Below are 18,635 nucleotides of genomic sequence, written 5' to 3' on the forward strand. Positions count from 1 at the left end.
ACATTATGACTAGTAAATTCCACATGAAAATGTGAATAAATAATTCTTTGCATAATATAATGTTATACAATATTTGGTAATAATTTATTTCATTAATCTGTTTTAAGTTATAAAATGGTTTAATGTAATCATTTATACACCTTGATTTAGCGAGGGTCCTATAAGAAGTGCGGGCCAACTGCAGTCGCATAGGTTGCAGTGACCTAAGGCCGGCCCTGCAAAATCGCCGTCGACTAGTTAGGATTAATTCAGCAAGTATATACTTGTATATACTTATCATTTTTTTATTACTCTTTCAGTATAATAAATGTAGTAAATAAATACGTGTTTTCTCTTATTTTAAACACTATATACCTACTTTTGCACACACCCCCAATACGTATATATGTTTTAAACTAATCAGGTAGAGCCAAACTGATTCAAACAAAACTCAATAGTTTTTAACTAGTGGTGACGATTCAAAGTGATTCAATATGATATATTAGTGTGATCGATCACTGCTTTAAACCGAAAGCAGGCAAATCTGGTCCGCACTGACTTATGCTGTAAACAGTTTAAATTGTAAGCTATCTATTGGCTAAGTATCACCTAGAGTCCTAGAATTTTAGAAATAATCATCTTATAAAACTATCAGAAGAATGACACATAATCTACAATACCTAAATATGTGGGCGATGTATGCAACAAATGATAGAATGCCATAAGTGTGCTAATGATAAAGTACATTTTCTCCTGACCAACCTCTCCTCTGGGTACAGCAGTCAGAACGCCTGACTTAAAATAACTGAGTTGACTATATGACCTCGTATGTAGTGAACTAAACAAAGGTTGCTAATAGTGTCACTTATAAAATCACAGTGTTTAATGTACTGACTTAGACACTCTATAATTTTTCAGCCCCCCCCCCCGTCCATTCCAGCCAAACGCAGGTCCGGATAAAGAGACACTCGAACGCCTCTGAAACAAAGCAGCAGTCAAAACAAAGCGGTCATCATAAATAAATCAAACAGAAAGAATAAATCACCCTAACCCTTATTTTCCTTTCCCTAAACCTGCAGTTACGTCCTTGACTTCAATTCTACAGTCCATGTGACTTTAACAAAAAAAAAAAAAAGAAGGTCAAGGTCAGTGGTTTATGAAACGAATTTCTTTTCCCACAGAAATCGTGCACAATTTTTTTTTCTCTAGACAACTCCGTGGAAGGATAAAATTGGAAAGGGGAGGGAGGGCAAGGGTGTGTATGTACAACGAAGCAGAGGGGGGAAAAAAGTTTTATTTGGGGGGGGGGGTTAATTGCATGATCTAATGAATGATTAAGTGTTTGTCTCCAGTTTGAACATTGCCGGCTGCTGAAACTCGGTGACTCTGACCTACTTGTGTACTACATCACAACATGGTAGTAGATGTTCCTCGAGCTCTAGAAACGATTACATCGCCAAAAGACTACAAAGCTCTTGTGAAAACTAGATCATCTTAGCATGCTGCTATCTCTGTGCCCAACATGTCCTCTTCGAAAGCCGTCACTCCACTACATCTAGCGTCTGCCTGATGAGATTCTCTGACCTGAAGCTATGTCGGTCAGGTCAATCAGTGCTGCAGAAACGTGTGTGAGGTTAACGACTTTCTATCTCAGGCACAATTAGAGACCTAGAGATAGGTGTTCCTACGTTAGACCAGACACAAGTATTGGTCGGAATAATGAACCCTATTCTATCAGACATAGTGCAGAATTAGCAGTACAACGCACCCAAAGAGTGACAAAATCTTCTGGAGATAAGCTTACGAGTAACTCTAGAAGCTAAAAAGAAATCTTCAACGCAAACTACCCGGGCAACGCTCTTCCCAGTCTGAACGTAGCTCATTGGGGGAAAAGAGGGGGGGGGAATGATCGCTAAAAGGAGACCAAGACGTTTCTCAACAGGCCATGTATGAAGGACACCTGCTCAGCCCATGTGGTACAGAGAAGGAAAATGAGTGGGTCTCCGAGGGGTGCTCGGTCATCGTCCTCGCCTCTAGCCCGAGTGTGTTAGGATTTGGGCCCCCAGAAAAAAAAACGCAAATGCAAGACTTTGAATCTACTTGGAACCTTTTCAGACAGAAAAAAAAATGTAGGGAAGCTTAATTTGCCTACAGTTTCAAGAGACCTAGTTTCACTTCTAATGACAACCACAAATTTGGACGATTACTATGAGGTCATAAATCAGCTACTTCCAGTGGTGAACCTTGCAAGTTAGTAAAGGATCTGTTAAGACAAGACCCTGACTCCTTTAAGTTGCATTATTCCTAGATATTTCTTGTGTAACAGTTATTCATTCACTTTTTTGTTAATTTAAAAGCCGTCACGAAAAATCAAAAGGAAACAGACATATGTATAACTAATTAGCACACTGATTTTAAATAGCGAATAGTAAATATGTTGACGTATTAACATTTAAACTGCATTGGTCAAATACATTTCAGATATAGGTTTCAGATACCAACCCCAGTTTAGTAGAGCGCAGACCGTTGTTGTTTTTTAAGGAAGCCACACTTTCAATAACACATTGTACAAGTCGTTCACAATAGGAATGTTATGACAGTAGTAAGTGAAGGTCTAACTTTAAATACTTTTCTCGTCACAACTTAAAAGGGCGGGGGGGGGGGGTAACTATGTTGGCAGGGGATAAGACTGCCAAAAAGTTAGCCTTTGTGTAGAAATCATAAATGTCAAGTAGACTAAACATTTGAAAGTAAATATCTGGGAGTCAAAAGGTAAGTGAATTGTTCAAAAACCATGAGTTAAAAAAGAAGCGATGAGCAGCAACTGAAGGGATCAGCTATAGATCAATGAAGGTTTGGCTCTACCTCGACACTTTCAGCACTGGAAGAATCATGGACAAAACATACAACATCTAGATGAAGAATTGCATAGCTAGCAGCTAACAGTGAGAAAACTTTGTTTCAGAGTCTAGAAAACTTTCAGTTTCCAAACTCGTTCTCTATACACAAAGATTGAATTCAAAATGTTCCCTCCTAGAGCCCAAAGTCAATCAATTTTCTGGCTAGTTCATATGCTTGAATTAACAAGTTTTTTGTTGTTTTTTTTTTTGTTTCTTTAAAAAAAATCCAAATTAATGTATGAGTCTTGCAAACCATACTTAAAATCAATGTGGTGGTATGTTTTGTTACTATTGAAAGAAACTAGAATAAACTTACATAGAGCACATCCTGCTGCAGCATAATTTCTATAATTGGTCAACCCGGCTGTAGCATAATTTCTATAATTGGTCAACCCGGCTGCAGCATATTTTCTATAATTGGTCAACTCTGCTGCAGCATAATTTCTATTATTGGTCAACCCGGCTGCAGCATATTTTCTGTAACTGGTCAACCTGGTTGCAGCCAATTTTTAGACGAGAGAAACTAAGAATAAAACTTGAAAGACATAAAGGTACGTCAGGCCCATTAGACTAGTAAAAAAAGTAATGACCAAATATCTAGCTTAATATGACCAAAAAAAATTCTTACCGCAGGCAATGGTGTGTGGCCAAAAACTGGAGAAAAAAAAACGTCTCGATTATGTAGCTTGGTAAAATTGAATTGAGATGTTTTTCAGAGGCCCTAAAACAGAGACCCGGGACTGAACTCATTCTGCACAGGAGGAAGTGAACTAGCCTGTGTGTCCTAGTGGCTGAGGTCACCCGACCCTTCCCAGAAAGTTGACAGCCCCAATTTCTCAACTTGCTCTTCTATGAGAACATCCAGGCAACACAACAAACATTTGAAAAGTGGGGAGTTGAGCCTCTCAAATCTTGACTGAAGACAAATTTGATGATGTCCATGTATAGGTAGAGCTCAAGGGTTACATAGTAATTAAGTCAAAAGCTCAACTGACCTGAATGACGTGAATGTGACCACTAACTAAATCCTAATTAATGCATGCTTGCTGTCGGACAACAAAATCCCTTCGCGGTGTCGCTGAGAGTAAATGAGTTCATCTTTCTAACGCTCCCCCTTCCCATTCCAATATTGTTGTTTTTTAAACCAAAGTCCGTCCTAGCCAATGCTGGTCATAGATCAAGTTTGGTGTCAGCAGCCGCATGATACATGGCATCATTTTTCATCAGTCCTAAAGCTCGTGACGGCATGGAACCGACTGGAATAACAGTGTCTCTCATTAACACCATGAGACGCACCTGACGATGTCATGACTTAGTTGACTTTATAGACAGTTTGTGTGACATTTGAACGGTACAAAACGTTTTCAATACAACTTGATTTCAGAAATCAGAGATTTCCAAATGTTTGTATAATAAGTGAAATTTAAGAGTTTAAATTAGAAAATAAATTCGTCTATGCATTTTATTCATTCTTTACTACGTACAGAATTACTTTACGAGCCTTGCGTGTAGCGAAGTCATACAGTATTTCATAATAATTCTGTTTCCTATATAGATCACGCTCAATAGCAAGAATTACCAAATGTTTTATCTATCTTTGAGAATTGTTGACCTCAAGTAATTCTTCATTAGAATGAGGCGCGAGAAGCTTCTTTCACCAGATTACACAATTACGACTAATGCATAATGCCGTTTTTATTTATCGCGCGTAGGATTGGAGTTTTCCATATTGAATGACACCCCAAAATACAATTTTTGTCTTTATATTTCCGTATATTTTAAGGACTTTTCGTATATTTTGCAATTTTGCAAGATTTTTTTCAGGCAGATAATCCTAATTAGTCATTGAACTTGGATGAAATATAAAAGTTGGGCTATTGAGTCTGCTGAATAGCTGTTGTAAGATCATTTATTCTGGTTTCTGATACTTGAAACTGTTTTATAAAACAAACAGATGTGTTGAAAGAAGGCTTAAGGAATTTAATAATTTTTGTCAGCATAGTTATCATCATTATAGCTTTTATATAGCGCTACTTTTCATGCTTATAGCATGCTCAGAGCAATCTCATTTGTGGACCAGTGGGGGGGAGGGCGTATCTAGGAATTGATTTTCCGTGCTGCCTTTAAGCGCTTAGTAAAAGCACCTCTGCCCGAGTCGTGTGTCGAACCTCGAGCCCCCTTCTAGGTAGCCAAGACAAGCCAAGTTCAAGCGCACTTAGCCTCTCGACCACGCTTCCCAGCTTAAAAGCTTTTCTTTTGCAAACACATTCATCCTTGAATGCCCCTGATTTCATTCTTTGAAATGAGGCCTTCATAAGTAATGAAATCTAGCTAGTCGCTAGTGACTATAATAGTAGCTTCAGATCTTGCATAGAAGATATGTTCTGCAAGCCAGTGCACATCAGTTTGATTCCCTTCATCATGCTAAGAGAGAGAGATTAAGCTCAACCACTATTTCTTCTATTAACACATCTTGCCTTCTCACTTTCCTCTCAAAAGAACAAATGAATTTGGTGGTTTACACAAAAATCGAATCTACATCTATAGTAGATATAGATATGTAGGCAGCTTCATTAACAGTTGTTTGATTTTAAATATGCATAGGGCTATTTAAAGGTATTTTAACAATTCTACCTCTATCGTGAATGTGAAATTCTAGATCTAGACCTATACAAAGTTAGAACAGCCAATTTTAGATTCCATAAAGGATAAGAAAGGAGATTAATATTTCTCTTTATAAGATGGCAGAAATTAATTGCTACTTTTGAGAAGATCTAGATATAGTTACAGATATCTAGAGTCTAGCGTCTTTAGCTTCTAGACAGTAGTACTTTGATCTAAATTAGTTCTAAATCCAGACCTAAGTGTAGTGCACACCTGGTCACATCTAGACTAGATCTAGAATTATCTAGATCAATTTAGATTTAAATTGTAGTTCTAAATCTAGATTTACGTAAATTCTATTATAGGTGCTTGATATCGTAATATATTTCTAGTTCTAGATCCAGTCTAGATTTATTATTCCCAATCAGTTTGAAGACTTCATATAAACGGACACATTGAAATGAATTTAGATCAGTAAGTAAGATCTAATCGAAATTTAAATCTTCGCGCGTCAACGCGCGAGAAAAAAAAAGCGATACTATCTCGTGGTATATTTAATAAGAATAGTCCATTTCCAGGCATTGACGCACTGATCTATATATACGACTGGCAAGAACTAATTTTTTTTTATTTTACTTTTTTTTGTTAGAGGGGGAAATGCGTATTTTCAGATGATAAACCGTACTCGCGTATTTTCTTGTCCATTTGCGTGCAAAATACGCAAGATGCGTACTTGTACGCAACTCTGTGATGAGGTGTGTTGCAATACATAATGCATTATTCAATGCAATTTGTTTTGGTTCAATTCAAAGAATCGACACCTTAAAACAGTGTTTACCAAACTGTGTTACGCGGAACCCTAAATCGAATAATTAACTAGTAGTAGGTCTACACATAAATTAATTATTAAGTACACGGAGAAAAAAAAACACAATTTGATTTGATTCGCTCTTCTAGGTAACGAAACATTTGTTTATACCAACATCACTATGAACATTGAACTGACCTAGATTCTGACTCGATACTGAAACAAGGATACCAAGATCCACCATTAAATGATCTCTGGTCGAGTTTGTCTGAAAAGTACCATAATATTTCAAACAAATGATCCCTATTTTACTCCAGTTGCCTACAGATTATATCGCAGCAGGATTTTCTCATTATGTTGCAACAAAATCAAAGTCTACAAACACCACACCTGAGTTTACAATTCATATGACCAATATCATGCTTGATTTTTTAAAAATACAATATGAAAGTACAAAATATCATTAAAGTTAATCAACTTTTTTTTTTTAAAACGTTTTTGTATTTTAATGAGCTGAGCTGTCAAGTTCTTCAAAAACAAAAAGTTTCTATTTAAAGTTTATTAACTATTAAGCCACCAAGTTTGGTCACTAGGCTGAAAACTAACTGATCTTCAAAGTGTCTGTTAGGCCTAAATGTTTAGGACAGAATCAGAGTACAAATGTTTGCATAGAAATGTGTAGAGTTTAATTTTGCTCACCCAAACAGAAGAAAGAGTTGAATGATACAGACTAAATGTGAACATCAAGAGACTACAAGAAAACTCATAAGGAAAGAATTACTTTTGTGTGGGTCTAACTGTGAAATGAAATTACACAACCTTTGACCTAACCCAAGGGGAGGTAAAATGAACACATTTCAATTTCGTGATCCAGCTTTCTGCCTACATGTGGAACTAGTTAGATTATTGAGTGTTCCTTTACACGTGCAGTACTTATGTCTTCCATGGATACTATAATGTCAAGTTTCCTTTTTATTTGTCAATCTAGTTCATGCAGTTTGAGTGGGTGAATAATTGTGATAGTTGACTTTCAATCATACATCTTTGTTGAAATGCAACAGACAGAAATAAGAGCTTGTAGTGAAGTATTTGGTAGCATATAACAACCATCTGATAAGACTTGATGTAAACACCCTGGAGCACAGGTAATTACATCTGCTGGCTCTTTGGGTGAAAAGAAATTTTCCAAAAACAGGTGACTTGTCAATGTCAAGGTGACATGAAGACAGGCTGACTCAAGTCAAAAGGTGAATGACATTGGAAAAGCTCTACTTGAGCTGCTTACTTTGCTCTTCTCTTGGCAAATGAAGTGAAGAGTTGAACAAAGAGTTTCATTAGAAGTCAGCTGGAGGTGGAAACCTTTTTCAATGTCATTAGTTCTCTCCATTAGTTCCCCAATGTGACTGATGGAGCTCTCATGTCTAAGAGTGTTCCGAACACTGGCATTGCCTTTTTTGTTTTAAAACACAACATACTTTGTTCTCTACTTGATCTATAGGTGAACTGATTCAACAAGCAAGGGGAAAATAGCACACCTTCTTTTGATGGAATATGTTCATTCTTATTTGGCTTATTTGTATGTATTGTGCAAAGTATGCTAATCATAAATTGTGTGTTAAATTTACAGAAAATTCCTTGATATTAACTTTTTCAATGATTATCATTCATTTCTAAAAATACTTAGCAATCATTTGCCAAAATACAATGGGCTGATTGGGCACTTTAAATTTTACTTTTATACTACACCCCTTTATTATATCATTTTAATATTGGTCTGCCCTGTGGTTACTTCTGGATGAAGTTGGTGACCATGTTAAACCAACACTAGAAATACAAATCAGGTTGTCTTAATAAAGTGATCTTTACCAGAGACAAGTACTTTTTTTTTTTTTTTTTTTTTTTTTTTTTTTTTATGAAGGATATTAATCATGATCAATTTAAACAGAAAAAAAAAAAAAAAACAACTAGAAAATGTTTCAACAATTTAGAAAATAGGTCATTGAAGCTATTGGTAAGAAGCACTTATTGTAATATACTTGAGAGATGGACATGAAAGTCACACACAGATAGAACTAAGTACAGAAATGTTATAAAACCATAAAAAGGTTAGGACTTTTCCCATGATGCAAACCTAGATAAAAGTGTCTAGTCATACGAAGGGTCTAGTTTTCCAACTGCCAGGTGGGTCTTATTAATAAGTTAACTGTGATTAGCTCAGGTTTCCATTCAGTGATCAGAATCATTCAATACTATTAATATTAATACACCCTATGAAAACCAAAAGTACAGAACATGCTGGTGAACAGCTACTGGGTAGCTTCACTACTAAAGATATTCAAGACTTAATCTAATAATGGGAGACAAAAATTAGAACAAATTTAAGACATTGGCTGGACAATTTAAAGCCCTCTAGACCAGATTCAAACTTTGGTCTTAAATAGAAAGAATAATAGTTATTTGTGTTTATTCTGTATTATTTCTCCTTCTATAGGTGTGATTTTTTTATGAAATAGTAATCCCAGATATAATGGTTATTTTAAATGCTGCTACTAAGAAAATGGTTTGTGCTATATCAATCACATTATGATTTTTAGTGAAGATTTAGTCTCCCTATTAAATATAAGGCAATCTCTTTGATTCTAAAGCAGTGTTTCTCAAACTTTTTTGTCTGCAGGCATACTAAAAAAACTACAAAAATTTCGCGTCACATCACGAAGAGCAATAGTTGTTTTATAATAAAAAAGAAAAAAAGATTTGACCTGTTTTTAAGTATTATATTTAATGTGAAGGGTGTGCCTGTTTTTGCGAGCAAATGCGATCTAATCGAGGCTCCAGAGTCGACAAACAAACTCGCATTTCATTGTCTATTGCAAGAAGTCTCTCTCTTTTCTTAGACTTGATTTCAGTCAGTGCTGAAGATCCAAACTCACAAAACCATGAAGATGCAAATGGAAGAATTATTTTGATTGCTTTTAAGCTGATTGCAAGATATAACTTGTTGATTGAAATCCAAAACACATCCAGGCTTTTCTCAGTAAAACTTGACTTAAGAACTGCATCGTTTTTTTAAATCAATGAGCTGCTCTTCTTCTTCAGTTGTAAGATTTGTAGCTTCTTTGTTTCCAAATGGATAGCTGACCCATCCATACACATTACTTCAAACTGTTGGAAAGTAATGCTGCAATTCTGACTGCTGGTGTGTCAAAGTGTACAGAATTTCTGGGGTGATTTCTTTTGAAGCCCATTCATTGTAAGTAGGAGAAGCGAAGACACCTTTCAAGATCTTACTTTGCCACAAAAAATTTTTTTTCACCAAATGACTTCAGTTTTGAGGATGCAGTGATGATGGTTTCCGATGGTCCTTGAAGACTTAAATTCAATGAATTTAATTTGTCAAATAAATCAGAGAGAAGTGTCACCTTAACCCATCAGATCTCGTCATGAATAGAAAATTAAAGTCTTTTTTTTAGCCTCCAAGAATGAAATCAGCTCAGCCTTGAGTTGGATGACACGCTTTAACACATTTCCCCTGGAGAGCCAACGAACGTTGGTGTGATACAGGAGACATTTGTAGTCTGAATCCATTGCTTCACAAAGCTCTGAGAAATGTCGGGATGCAAGGGGTTGAGATTTGAGGAAGTTTACAACTTCAATTACTTGATCCAGAACAGACATCAAATCTTTCGGCAAAGATTTGAAGGCAAGAGCTTCCCTGTGGATCATGCAGTGAACAACTAATACTTTGGATTTTCTTAACGCACAAGAGTGACGACTCCCTTTCTATTTCCCTGCATGGAAGGACAGCCATCGGTGCAAATGCTGACACATTTTTTCCACTGTAGATTGAATAGCAAAATGTTTTTGTTCACCACTTTGAAAATATCTTCGCCTTTGGTCGTAGTCTTTGCAAAATAAGAATTCGTTGACACATTTTTCATCTTTTATGAACCGAATAAAAGCTAGCAGCTGGGCTTTGACGCTAACTTGAAGAGACCACAGCAGAGAAACTTCATCTTCAGTCACGTCTAAGTGTTTGCAGATTTGATATAGTAAAGATAAATTCTGAGCGAGATAGTATCATTTGACAAAGGAACTTTTTTTAACTTTTTCGGCGGCATCGGGTCCAAGGATAGTTTCAACAACTATTTCTAAAGCTGGTGCAATGACTTATTCAGCCTATGTGTGTGCTTTCTTGCGTTTTGCTAATAACTGAGCAACCTTATAACTTGCAATCAATCCCTTTTCTGGCAGCTTTAATTAGTTCGTAAGTTTTCAGCTTGTTTATTTTGTTGAGCCCAGATGTTTTAAAAGTATTCCTTCGGTTGCGCTTTTACATCTGGATGTTTTGTTTCCAAGTGCCTGGAACAAGCGCCTCATTCAACAAATATGCATTGCAGATCAGACAGAATGGCAATGGAGAATCATCAGTTCCCGAAGATATGAAACTATATCCGATGTAATCGTCTTTGTACCTTCGTTTGGTTCCTTGCTTTTCATTTAATGCTTTCGCAGTTCCATTCTTGCTAACGTATTTCTCCATGGATAACAATGAAAGGTTAGGGTTAACCCCCTAACCCTACCTTATTGATAATTTGTTATTATTAGCATACACCTAAACAATTTACATGAAACACATCGCTTATTATTATTGCTACCAATTCAAGAACTGCTGTGCGTCTGCTAAGGCGGCCAACATTTGAGTATTTATAATAATAACATATGTATAGTGGACAATTCCATAACCTAAACAGCTAACACCCCTTTCCGTCAATATGGAGCGATCCACTACTATTACTGGTCGTTGCAGATGGGGATGTCATCGCAACGTAAAATAAACATTTAATAGTATGCAGACCTGTGGAACGCTGCACGGGTGGCGTTCTGAAAACTCCTGCGGCACACCAGCAAATCTTAGGCGGCACACTAGTGTGCCACGGCACACAGTTTGAGAAACACTGTTCTAAAGATTAAATGATGAGTGCTGAGAAAAGTATATTTGACAAGATTGAATTACCATTCAAACAATTAACTATGTTAATTGTACTCACCAACACTCTCCTGGCCATTTTCACTGTTACCATTTGGCACATGCTAAATACAAAAGAAATTATTTTACTTCATTTTTTTTTTAGTTCACAAGAAAGATCAAGCTCAAGATTTATAACAATTCTAAAGCATTAGAAAGAAAAGAAATTTTAAGTAAACTAATAACCTGTAATAGCTTTCGTTTCTTAAGCATAATGAGTTCCTGCAGTTCTGTTATTTCCTCTTGAGTAGCCAAAGATTTCTCTGGAGACACATCTACACATTTTGAATTTTTGGCAATCTTGGCCAAGTTTTTCTTTCTCCTTTTTCTTTCTGCAAACACAGGATCAAACATTGACAGAGAAATGTAGTTTAATAGCTTATCCCAGGGGAAAAAGTTGTTTTTTAAGGCTTTAACATGGTCACACATTTTTAGCTTACAACTAATTTATAAAGCAAATTGTGAGATAAATGTTTATCTGTAACACTGATCAATCTCAATAAAACAAACATAGTAGAGGCCATAGTATAATAGAGCTCACCACAACCAGAGGATCAAGAGCACACAAGTACACATACAATTATATCATTTAAAAAAAGCATATATCAATTTTTTTAAAGAGATAATTTAAAAAAAAAAAAAACATTCCAGCTACAATGGGCGATTCTGTGTATTTCTGCTAGTAAAATCTAAAATATTTTATTTCTAACATTGTAACTAAGAATTACGCAGGTCCAGATGGCCACTCAAAATTATCATAAATATAATGGGAACTTGAAAGCCCTATGAAAAAGCAAATATAAAAGCTAATTTCTATGATACTAAAAGCCAAGCCTAAAAATATAAATATCACTTTGTGTTGTTCCCTCCTTACATACACAGATGGGATGATTGTGGAAGCTTCAATACTGAATCCCTACTTGGAAGAACAACTTCTCGAATGTCTCACCTGCCATGCAGAGTATAGACAAGGTTTGCTCGGAGACTCTCCAGACTCTTAGCGTTGCATCAAAACCACCAGTCATGATAACATCTGGGTCTAAGTTGCTCCAGTGTACAGTCAACAGTTTAACAGAATGTCCTTTAAAGCTAGCAATAGCTTCAGAACTTTTCATATTCCACACCTAATATATGGATAAACAGTCATTCGTTTATACTAAACGTTTTAACAAATTTGTAATAAAATCTTACAAATTGGAAACTATAGTTATTCATTTCACCAAGTAAGCTCCAGGGTTCATAGCCAATTTCATGAATGATTTTCCAGGTATTTTCCAGGTTTTCAAGGTAGAATTTTAAATTTTCAAGGCATGCATCGCATCATAGCAAGCAATATATATCTTAACATATTTACATACATACAGACATAAATATGTAAAAAGAACAATATATATATATGTATTTAGTACTGAAAAAAAGTATATATATATGTAAGTGTGTGTGTGTCTGTCTGTCCTGTTTGTTTGTGTGATAGATTTTAAATATCTTGCCAACATCCCACTCAGAACATAAACAACGTCATCAGCTGGTATGTCCACAGAAAATGTAATGAAAGTTATCTTTTAATCAAGTAACAACGTACTTGACTGTCAGCCCAAAACCTGAAACAACCTTTTTTTTTTCAAAGATTTATTAAAGAACATTACAAACGGTTACTATTCCATTTTTTGTTTAAAATAAGAAATATTCTTAGAGATGCCTTCATAATAATAATAATAATAATAATAATAATAATGGCCGCCGGAAGCTATGGCGTGTTTTCCTTCTCTCTGACTCATTGTATTCTTATGACTTTTTAGCGAGATCAAGGAAGTATTTGTACTCTAGACTTTACAAATACTGAAGTACTGCTACATGGTTGTAGGTCCGCATATACTTAGGATGTTTTTATGCATTGGGTTTGAAAACTTTCTTAGTTTTAAGATCACTTCTTATCCTAGGCTAGGGACGCCATTTTCGCTGCGTCACTTCCATGATTACTAGACCTAGATCTAAAAAGCTTGTTTACTGAGACAGTAGATCAAAATAAACTAGTTAATGCACGTTCATTTTTTTTATCTTCATTTTTGAATTTTGAGGAAATAGAACGGACCCATTGCTTCTTCCAGGACAGCGATGAATATGAAATAAATTAGGCGGTAAATATTATTCACCAATGAGTCGAGTGTTTACTGAGGGTAATTCACAACCTCATGACCAAACACAAGAGGTCGGTCTACTCCCTGACTCGCACCTCACACAATTGAGAGGTGCTGTTGGTGGTAGAACAAGAGGAGCCAAAAGGATCAAATGGACGAGAGAAATGAATATAGACATTATCAAATCGTTCTTCCGTGTTAACATTTGTGATGATAAACCTCTACCAGGTTATAGGCAAAAACTCTCCCTGGAATTTAACAAATTATACCCTAATCTAAACCTTACAGAGCAGAATGTTGTAGACAGAAGATCTGTAATAATTAAAAAATGTTATTTGACCCCCGCAGAAATTGACGTGATAAGAAGGGAAGTAGGTCATGAGCTTCATATACAAGAGCTCATCTCAGACATAAACGACATGCCCACACAGCCGACCAACGAAGACATTAGTAGAACACCCAACCAACAAGAGAATGACCCAACATCGGCAATTAGCAATGAGCTACACTCAAAATTTTCTAATCTTATAGACCGTTATAAAAACACCAATCTTAACTCTAGGCCTCGTATCCCCAAGCTAAACGTCAAGAAAGAGACAAACACATATATTAATGAAATAAATAAAGTCTTAGCTAACCATCTTGAAACACCAAGAAACTTGTTTGAGACACACCTCGCTATATACTGCGCCGCTGTGGCTGTCACGGAGCTCTCTGGACAAAAGACCTTCGAGATAGGCCCAATTAATCAAAGACCAAAACAACATGTGCCAGCATGGAAAAGGCGCCTTGAAGACAATATTAATCAACTGAGGAGCCAAATGGATACAATTGGACAATATCTGGGAAACAACCATTCCGCGAAAATACTTAACAAAATGAAGACAATACTAAGAACAACTGGAATCAAATTGACGGACTGTGATAGCCACGCACGACTCTTATGTTTGAAAGATACTCTGAGACAGAAAGCTAAACTAAAGGGAGCTAGGTTAAAGCGCTACAACGAAACCACCAAAAGAAAGGAGCATAACGCTTTATTTCAGCACATGAGAAAACAGTTCTTCCGTAAACTAGCTGATAATGGTGCTGACAAAATTCAAACCATTGATAGCACTAAACACGGCTCCTTTACCGACTACTGGGCGGCGCTTTGGTCCGACCCACTACATTACAATGTGCAGGCTGACTGGATCGAGGAAATCCAAACTAAAAACAACCTAATACCAGAAATGCCTGATGAGGATTTCACAGCTGAGGAAGTCTCCGCAGCTATTTCAAAAACCCACAACTGGACTGCTCCTGGACCGGACAATATACACAACTTTTGGCTGAAAAAACTTACAGCCGTACATGCACCACTAACATCAAGTTTTAACGAGCTAATATCAGAACCGTCTTCAATGCTGTTAGAACTCACTGAAGGGAGAACATCTCTCCTCCCCAAAAAAGGGGATGCGAACCAACCATCAAACTATCGCCCTATCACTTGTCTGTCAGTGGTGTATAAACTATTAACTTCACTTTTAAAAAGTAAAATGTATAAATTTTGTTCTGCCCATAAGCTACTAGCAGATGAACAACAAGGTTGCATTGAAGAGTCGATGGGCTGTAAAGTACAGCTAACTATAGATGGTATTATATTGCATCAAGCTAATAGAAGAAAGAGAAATTTACACATGTGTTACATCGACTACAAAAAAGCTTTCGATTCAGTTCCGCATGATTGGCTATTAAAAACCCTGGACATCCATAGAATCAACCCAAGAATAAAACAACTATTGAAAGTCTGTATGGATAATTGGAAGATAAACCTGCACCTAAATCGTGATAAACTAGGTTCTGTGCACATAAGAAGAGGTATATACCAGGGTGACTCACTATCTCCACTCTGGTTCTGCCTAGCGATTAATCCTCTATCTACATTACTCCAAGACTCTACAAACGGTTTTAGGGTTGACACTAAATGTACAAAATGTGTGTCCCACTTATTATACATGGATGATCTAAAGCTATATGCAGAAACCGAGCAAAAATTACACACCTTAATCAAAACGGTAAAATGCTTTAGTGACGATATCTGTATGTCTTTTGGCCTGGATAAGTGTGGCATCATAAGCATTAAAAAGGGCAAGGCAACGAACACCAACATTGAATTTGAAGGCATCGAGGAATTGAACTCCGCCTCTATTTATAAATATCTTGGAATAAACCAGAATGCCAAGATAAACCATAAGAAATTAAAAGAGGACTTCCTTGGCAAATATAGGCAAAGAGTTAATAAAATCCTCAACACCAAACTGTCTGGCAGTAATCTCATCACTGCAATTAACAGCTGGGCCGTCCCTGTGCTCCTTTACACGTTCGGTGTGATCAAATGGACTGACACCGACCTACATGACATTGACAGACTCACTAGAAAATTACTAACCAAGTTTCGATGTCTACACCCCAAGTCCTCCACCATAAGGTTATACCTGCCCAGGAAGGATGGGGGTCGTGGATTGCAGAACATCTTCAAATTGTGTAAGATGCAAGTTTTAAAAATACGATCAAAACTGCTCGCCTCCAGCAATAAATTAGTTTCCTTCCTACGGAAATACGACTCCGATGCAACCCCTCTGAACCTACACAATGCTGATGTCAATATCGGTTTGGACGACGTAGGGCATGAGATTCGCCAATGGGAAGAAAAAACACTCCACGGAAAATTTCCGGCTTCATTACATGGGGACAACATCGACAAGGCTGCTTCCTTAACATGGCTCAAAGCAGGTCATCTCTACCCTGAAACAGAAGGCTTTGTTACAGCAATACAGGACAGAGTAATCAGGACAAAAAATTACGAGAAGCATATCCTGAAACTCAATGTTGTCGACAAATGCCGAAAATGTGGAAATGTGGGCGAGTCGATTGAACACATTATGGCAGGATGTCCAGCCCTATCAGAATCAGCCTACCTAGGTCGCCATAACCAAGTTGCAAAGTTAATACACCAACACCTGGCTTTGACGTACAAATTGATCGGTAAGGACACTCCCCCTTATTATAAATACTCTCCGCAAGAGGTTCTCGAGTCTACTGAACATCTGCTGTACTGGGATAGGCCTATTCTGACCGACAAAACGGTAGATTTCAATCGCCCGGATCTGCTGTTCATCGATAAAAAAGAAAAAACCGCTACCATTATCGATATCGCCGTACCACTGTCTCATAATTTAAGAAAAACTGAGATAGAAAAACAAAGAAAATATGGGAACCTAGGCTTGGAGATTAAGCGTCTATGGAAATTGTCCAAAATAACAATATACCCCATTGTTATATCAACCGAGGGGATAATAACAACTGACCTCACAGACACCTTCAAGGCCCTTAACATTCCTAGGAACATCTTCGTTGCCTGTCAGAAGGCGGTACTGCTGCAGACCTGCCACATCACCAGAAAATTCCTCAGTGGAAACTGTTAAAGGGACTACGATGAATTTTGTTTCTCTTTAGCGAAACTCGACCCTGGCAGCGCCAGAGAATGACTACTCGTTCATTTCTAACATAATAATAATAATCTTTATTATCCGTAAAGAAATTCGTCTTACAATTTGTGCATTACACCTAACAAAAAACATTATAACTATAAGAAACCAAAGTGTACATTCACACCAGACTCACTCATAATTTACATGTGACAAAGTTTATACCAGATTGTTCTTATTTAATGATTTGATTGCCAGGGGAACAAAAGAGTGTTTGTGTCTGTTTGTCTTTGCTATCGATGTCTTGTATCTCTTTTGTGATGGTAAAATCACAAAATCCTGACACAAAGGGTGATTCTTTATTTCGAGGATCTTGTTAGCTTTTTTATAGATGTTTGTCTCAAACAACTGCCCAAATGGGGTTTGTTTTTTGCCAATGATTTTGCCAGCATTCTCTGTGATGGAAATGTACATTCTTAGTTCCTATGTGTACTGTAGAGTCATGGAGGGCATTTGGGGCAATGTTTTATTCTTGTATTAACTGAACTTAAATCCTCCTCATAAACAGAGCCTGTAATATATAGGCCTATTTGGTTGTTTAATTGACATTTGCTTACTAAGTAATGGCTTTTGGAGGGGGGGGGGGGGGGAAATAACTTTTACGGACTTTTCACACCTGTGTGCGAAATATTTTCAGTAAATCTACAGTAGATCTAGACTCTTGATCTAAGTCACTAAAATTCGCGAACTTTTCACGGCTGTGTGCAAATTATCTTCAATGAATCTACCGTAAATCTAGACTCTAGATCTAAGTCACTAAATTCGCGGACTTTTCACGGCTGTGTGCGAATTATTGTCACTAAATTCTAGATAGTGATTTAGCGTAAATGTAGAATCTAGCGTATTTCTAGATTCTAGAGTAATCTATACATTAGATGTATCGAGACAATAAAATTGACTAAAATTCACGGAGCGTTCAGGTTATGTGCAATTTATCTTCACTAGATCTAACTTAGATCTAACTCTAGATTAGTAGATAGGCTACTATTTTACTAGATTTAGCTAAATCTAGATGATTTACGGACTTTCCACGCGAAGTCACTCTTTCTGTTACAAAAAGATTTTAGGTGAGGGAGGGCCGGAGGGGTGTAGCCTACACATTAGGCTGGTAATTGCTCTAATTATAGTCAATAGTCACAACACATTAAATCTAGCGCTGCCTTCAAAAAACAAAATAATGCCAGGTGAAATGCTTGCTTGATGTAAGTGAATAAAACGAAGGTTACCGCAGTGATAAATAGCGAAAATAAACACCAGGTATCGGGAGGGAAAAAAACTCAAGGTCCAGTTTTAAAATTCAAGGTTTTTTCACCGTCTTTTATGAAATTCAAGGCTTTTTCCAGGTTTTCAAGGTGGCTACGAACCCTGAAGCTCAATATCAGTGAACAATGCATCTAAGATTATTGGCAATTTAATTGTTTTTATTTGCAGACATATTTTGTATAAGATATAAAAAATGCATGTTAAGAACATTTCAATTATTTCAATAGTCTAGTGAGAGAGTTTTATGCACAATGTCAAACTATATTTTCAACTTTTTTAATAAACATTTCATCTAAGGTTTTTATAATTTCAAAGGCTCATTCTACTTATATATATATATATATATATTATTTTTTTTTTTTAGGTAATTTTTTGGTCACTTAATGC

At 36.6% G+C, this 18,635-nt stretch overlaps 1 protein-coding gene across 1 annotated transcript in view; it reads right to left on the bottom strand.

Annotated features, from left to right (window-relative positions):
• LOC106054549 (gem-associated protein 5-like) overlaps positions 1 to 18,635 on the bottom strand; it is a 199,569-nt gene that overhangs the window by 156,537 nt on the left and 24,397 nt on the right. Inside the window, exons 14-16 of the mRNA XM_056038406.1 lie at positions 12,267 to 12,441; positions 11,504 to 11,649; positions 11,340 to 11,382 (exon numbers count right to left, since the gene is read on the bottom strand). Of these exons, the coding sequence (XP_055894381.1) occupies positions 11,340 to 11,382; positions 11,504 to 11,649; positions 12,267 to 12,441 (364 nt within the window). The remainder of the gene's footprint in view (positions 1 to 11,339; positions 11,383 to 11,503; positions 11,650 to 12,266; positions 12,442 to 18,635) is intronic.

This window comes from Biomphalaria glabrata, chromosome 8 (genome assembly GCF_947242115.1).
Source record: "Biomphalaria glabrata chromosome 8, xgBioGlab47.1, whole genome shotgun sequence".
Taxonomy (NCBI): domain Eukaryota; kingdom Metazoa; phylum Mollusca; class Gastropoda; family Planorbidae; genus Biomphalaria; species Biomphalaria glabrata.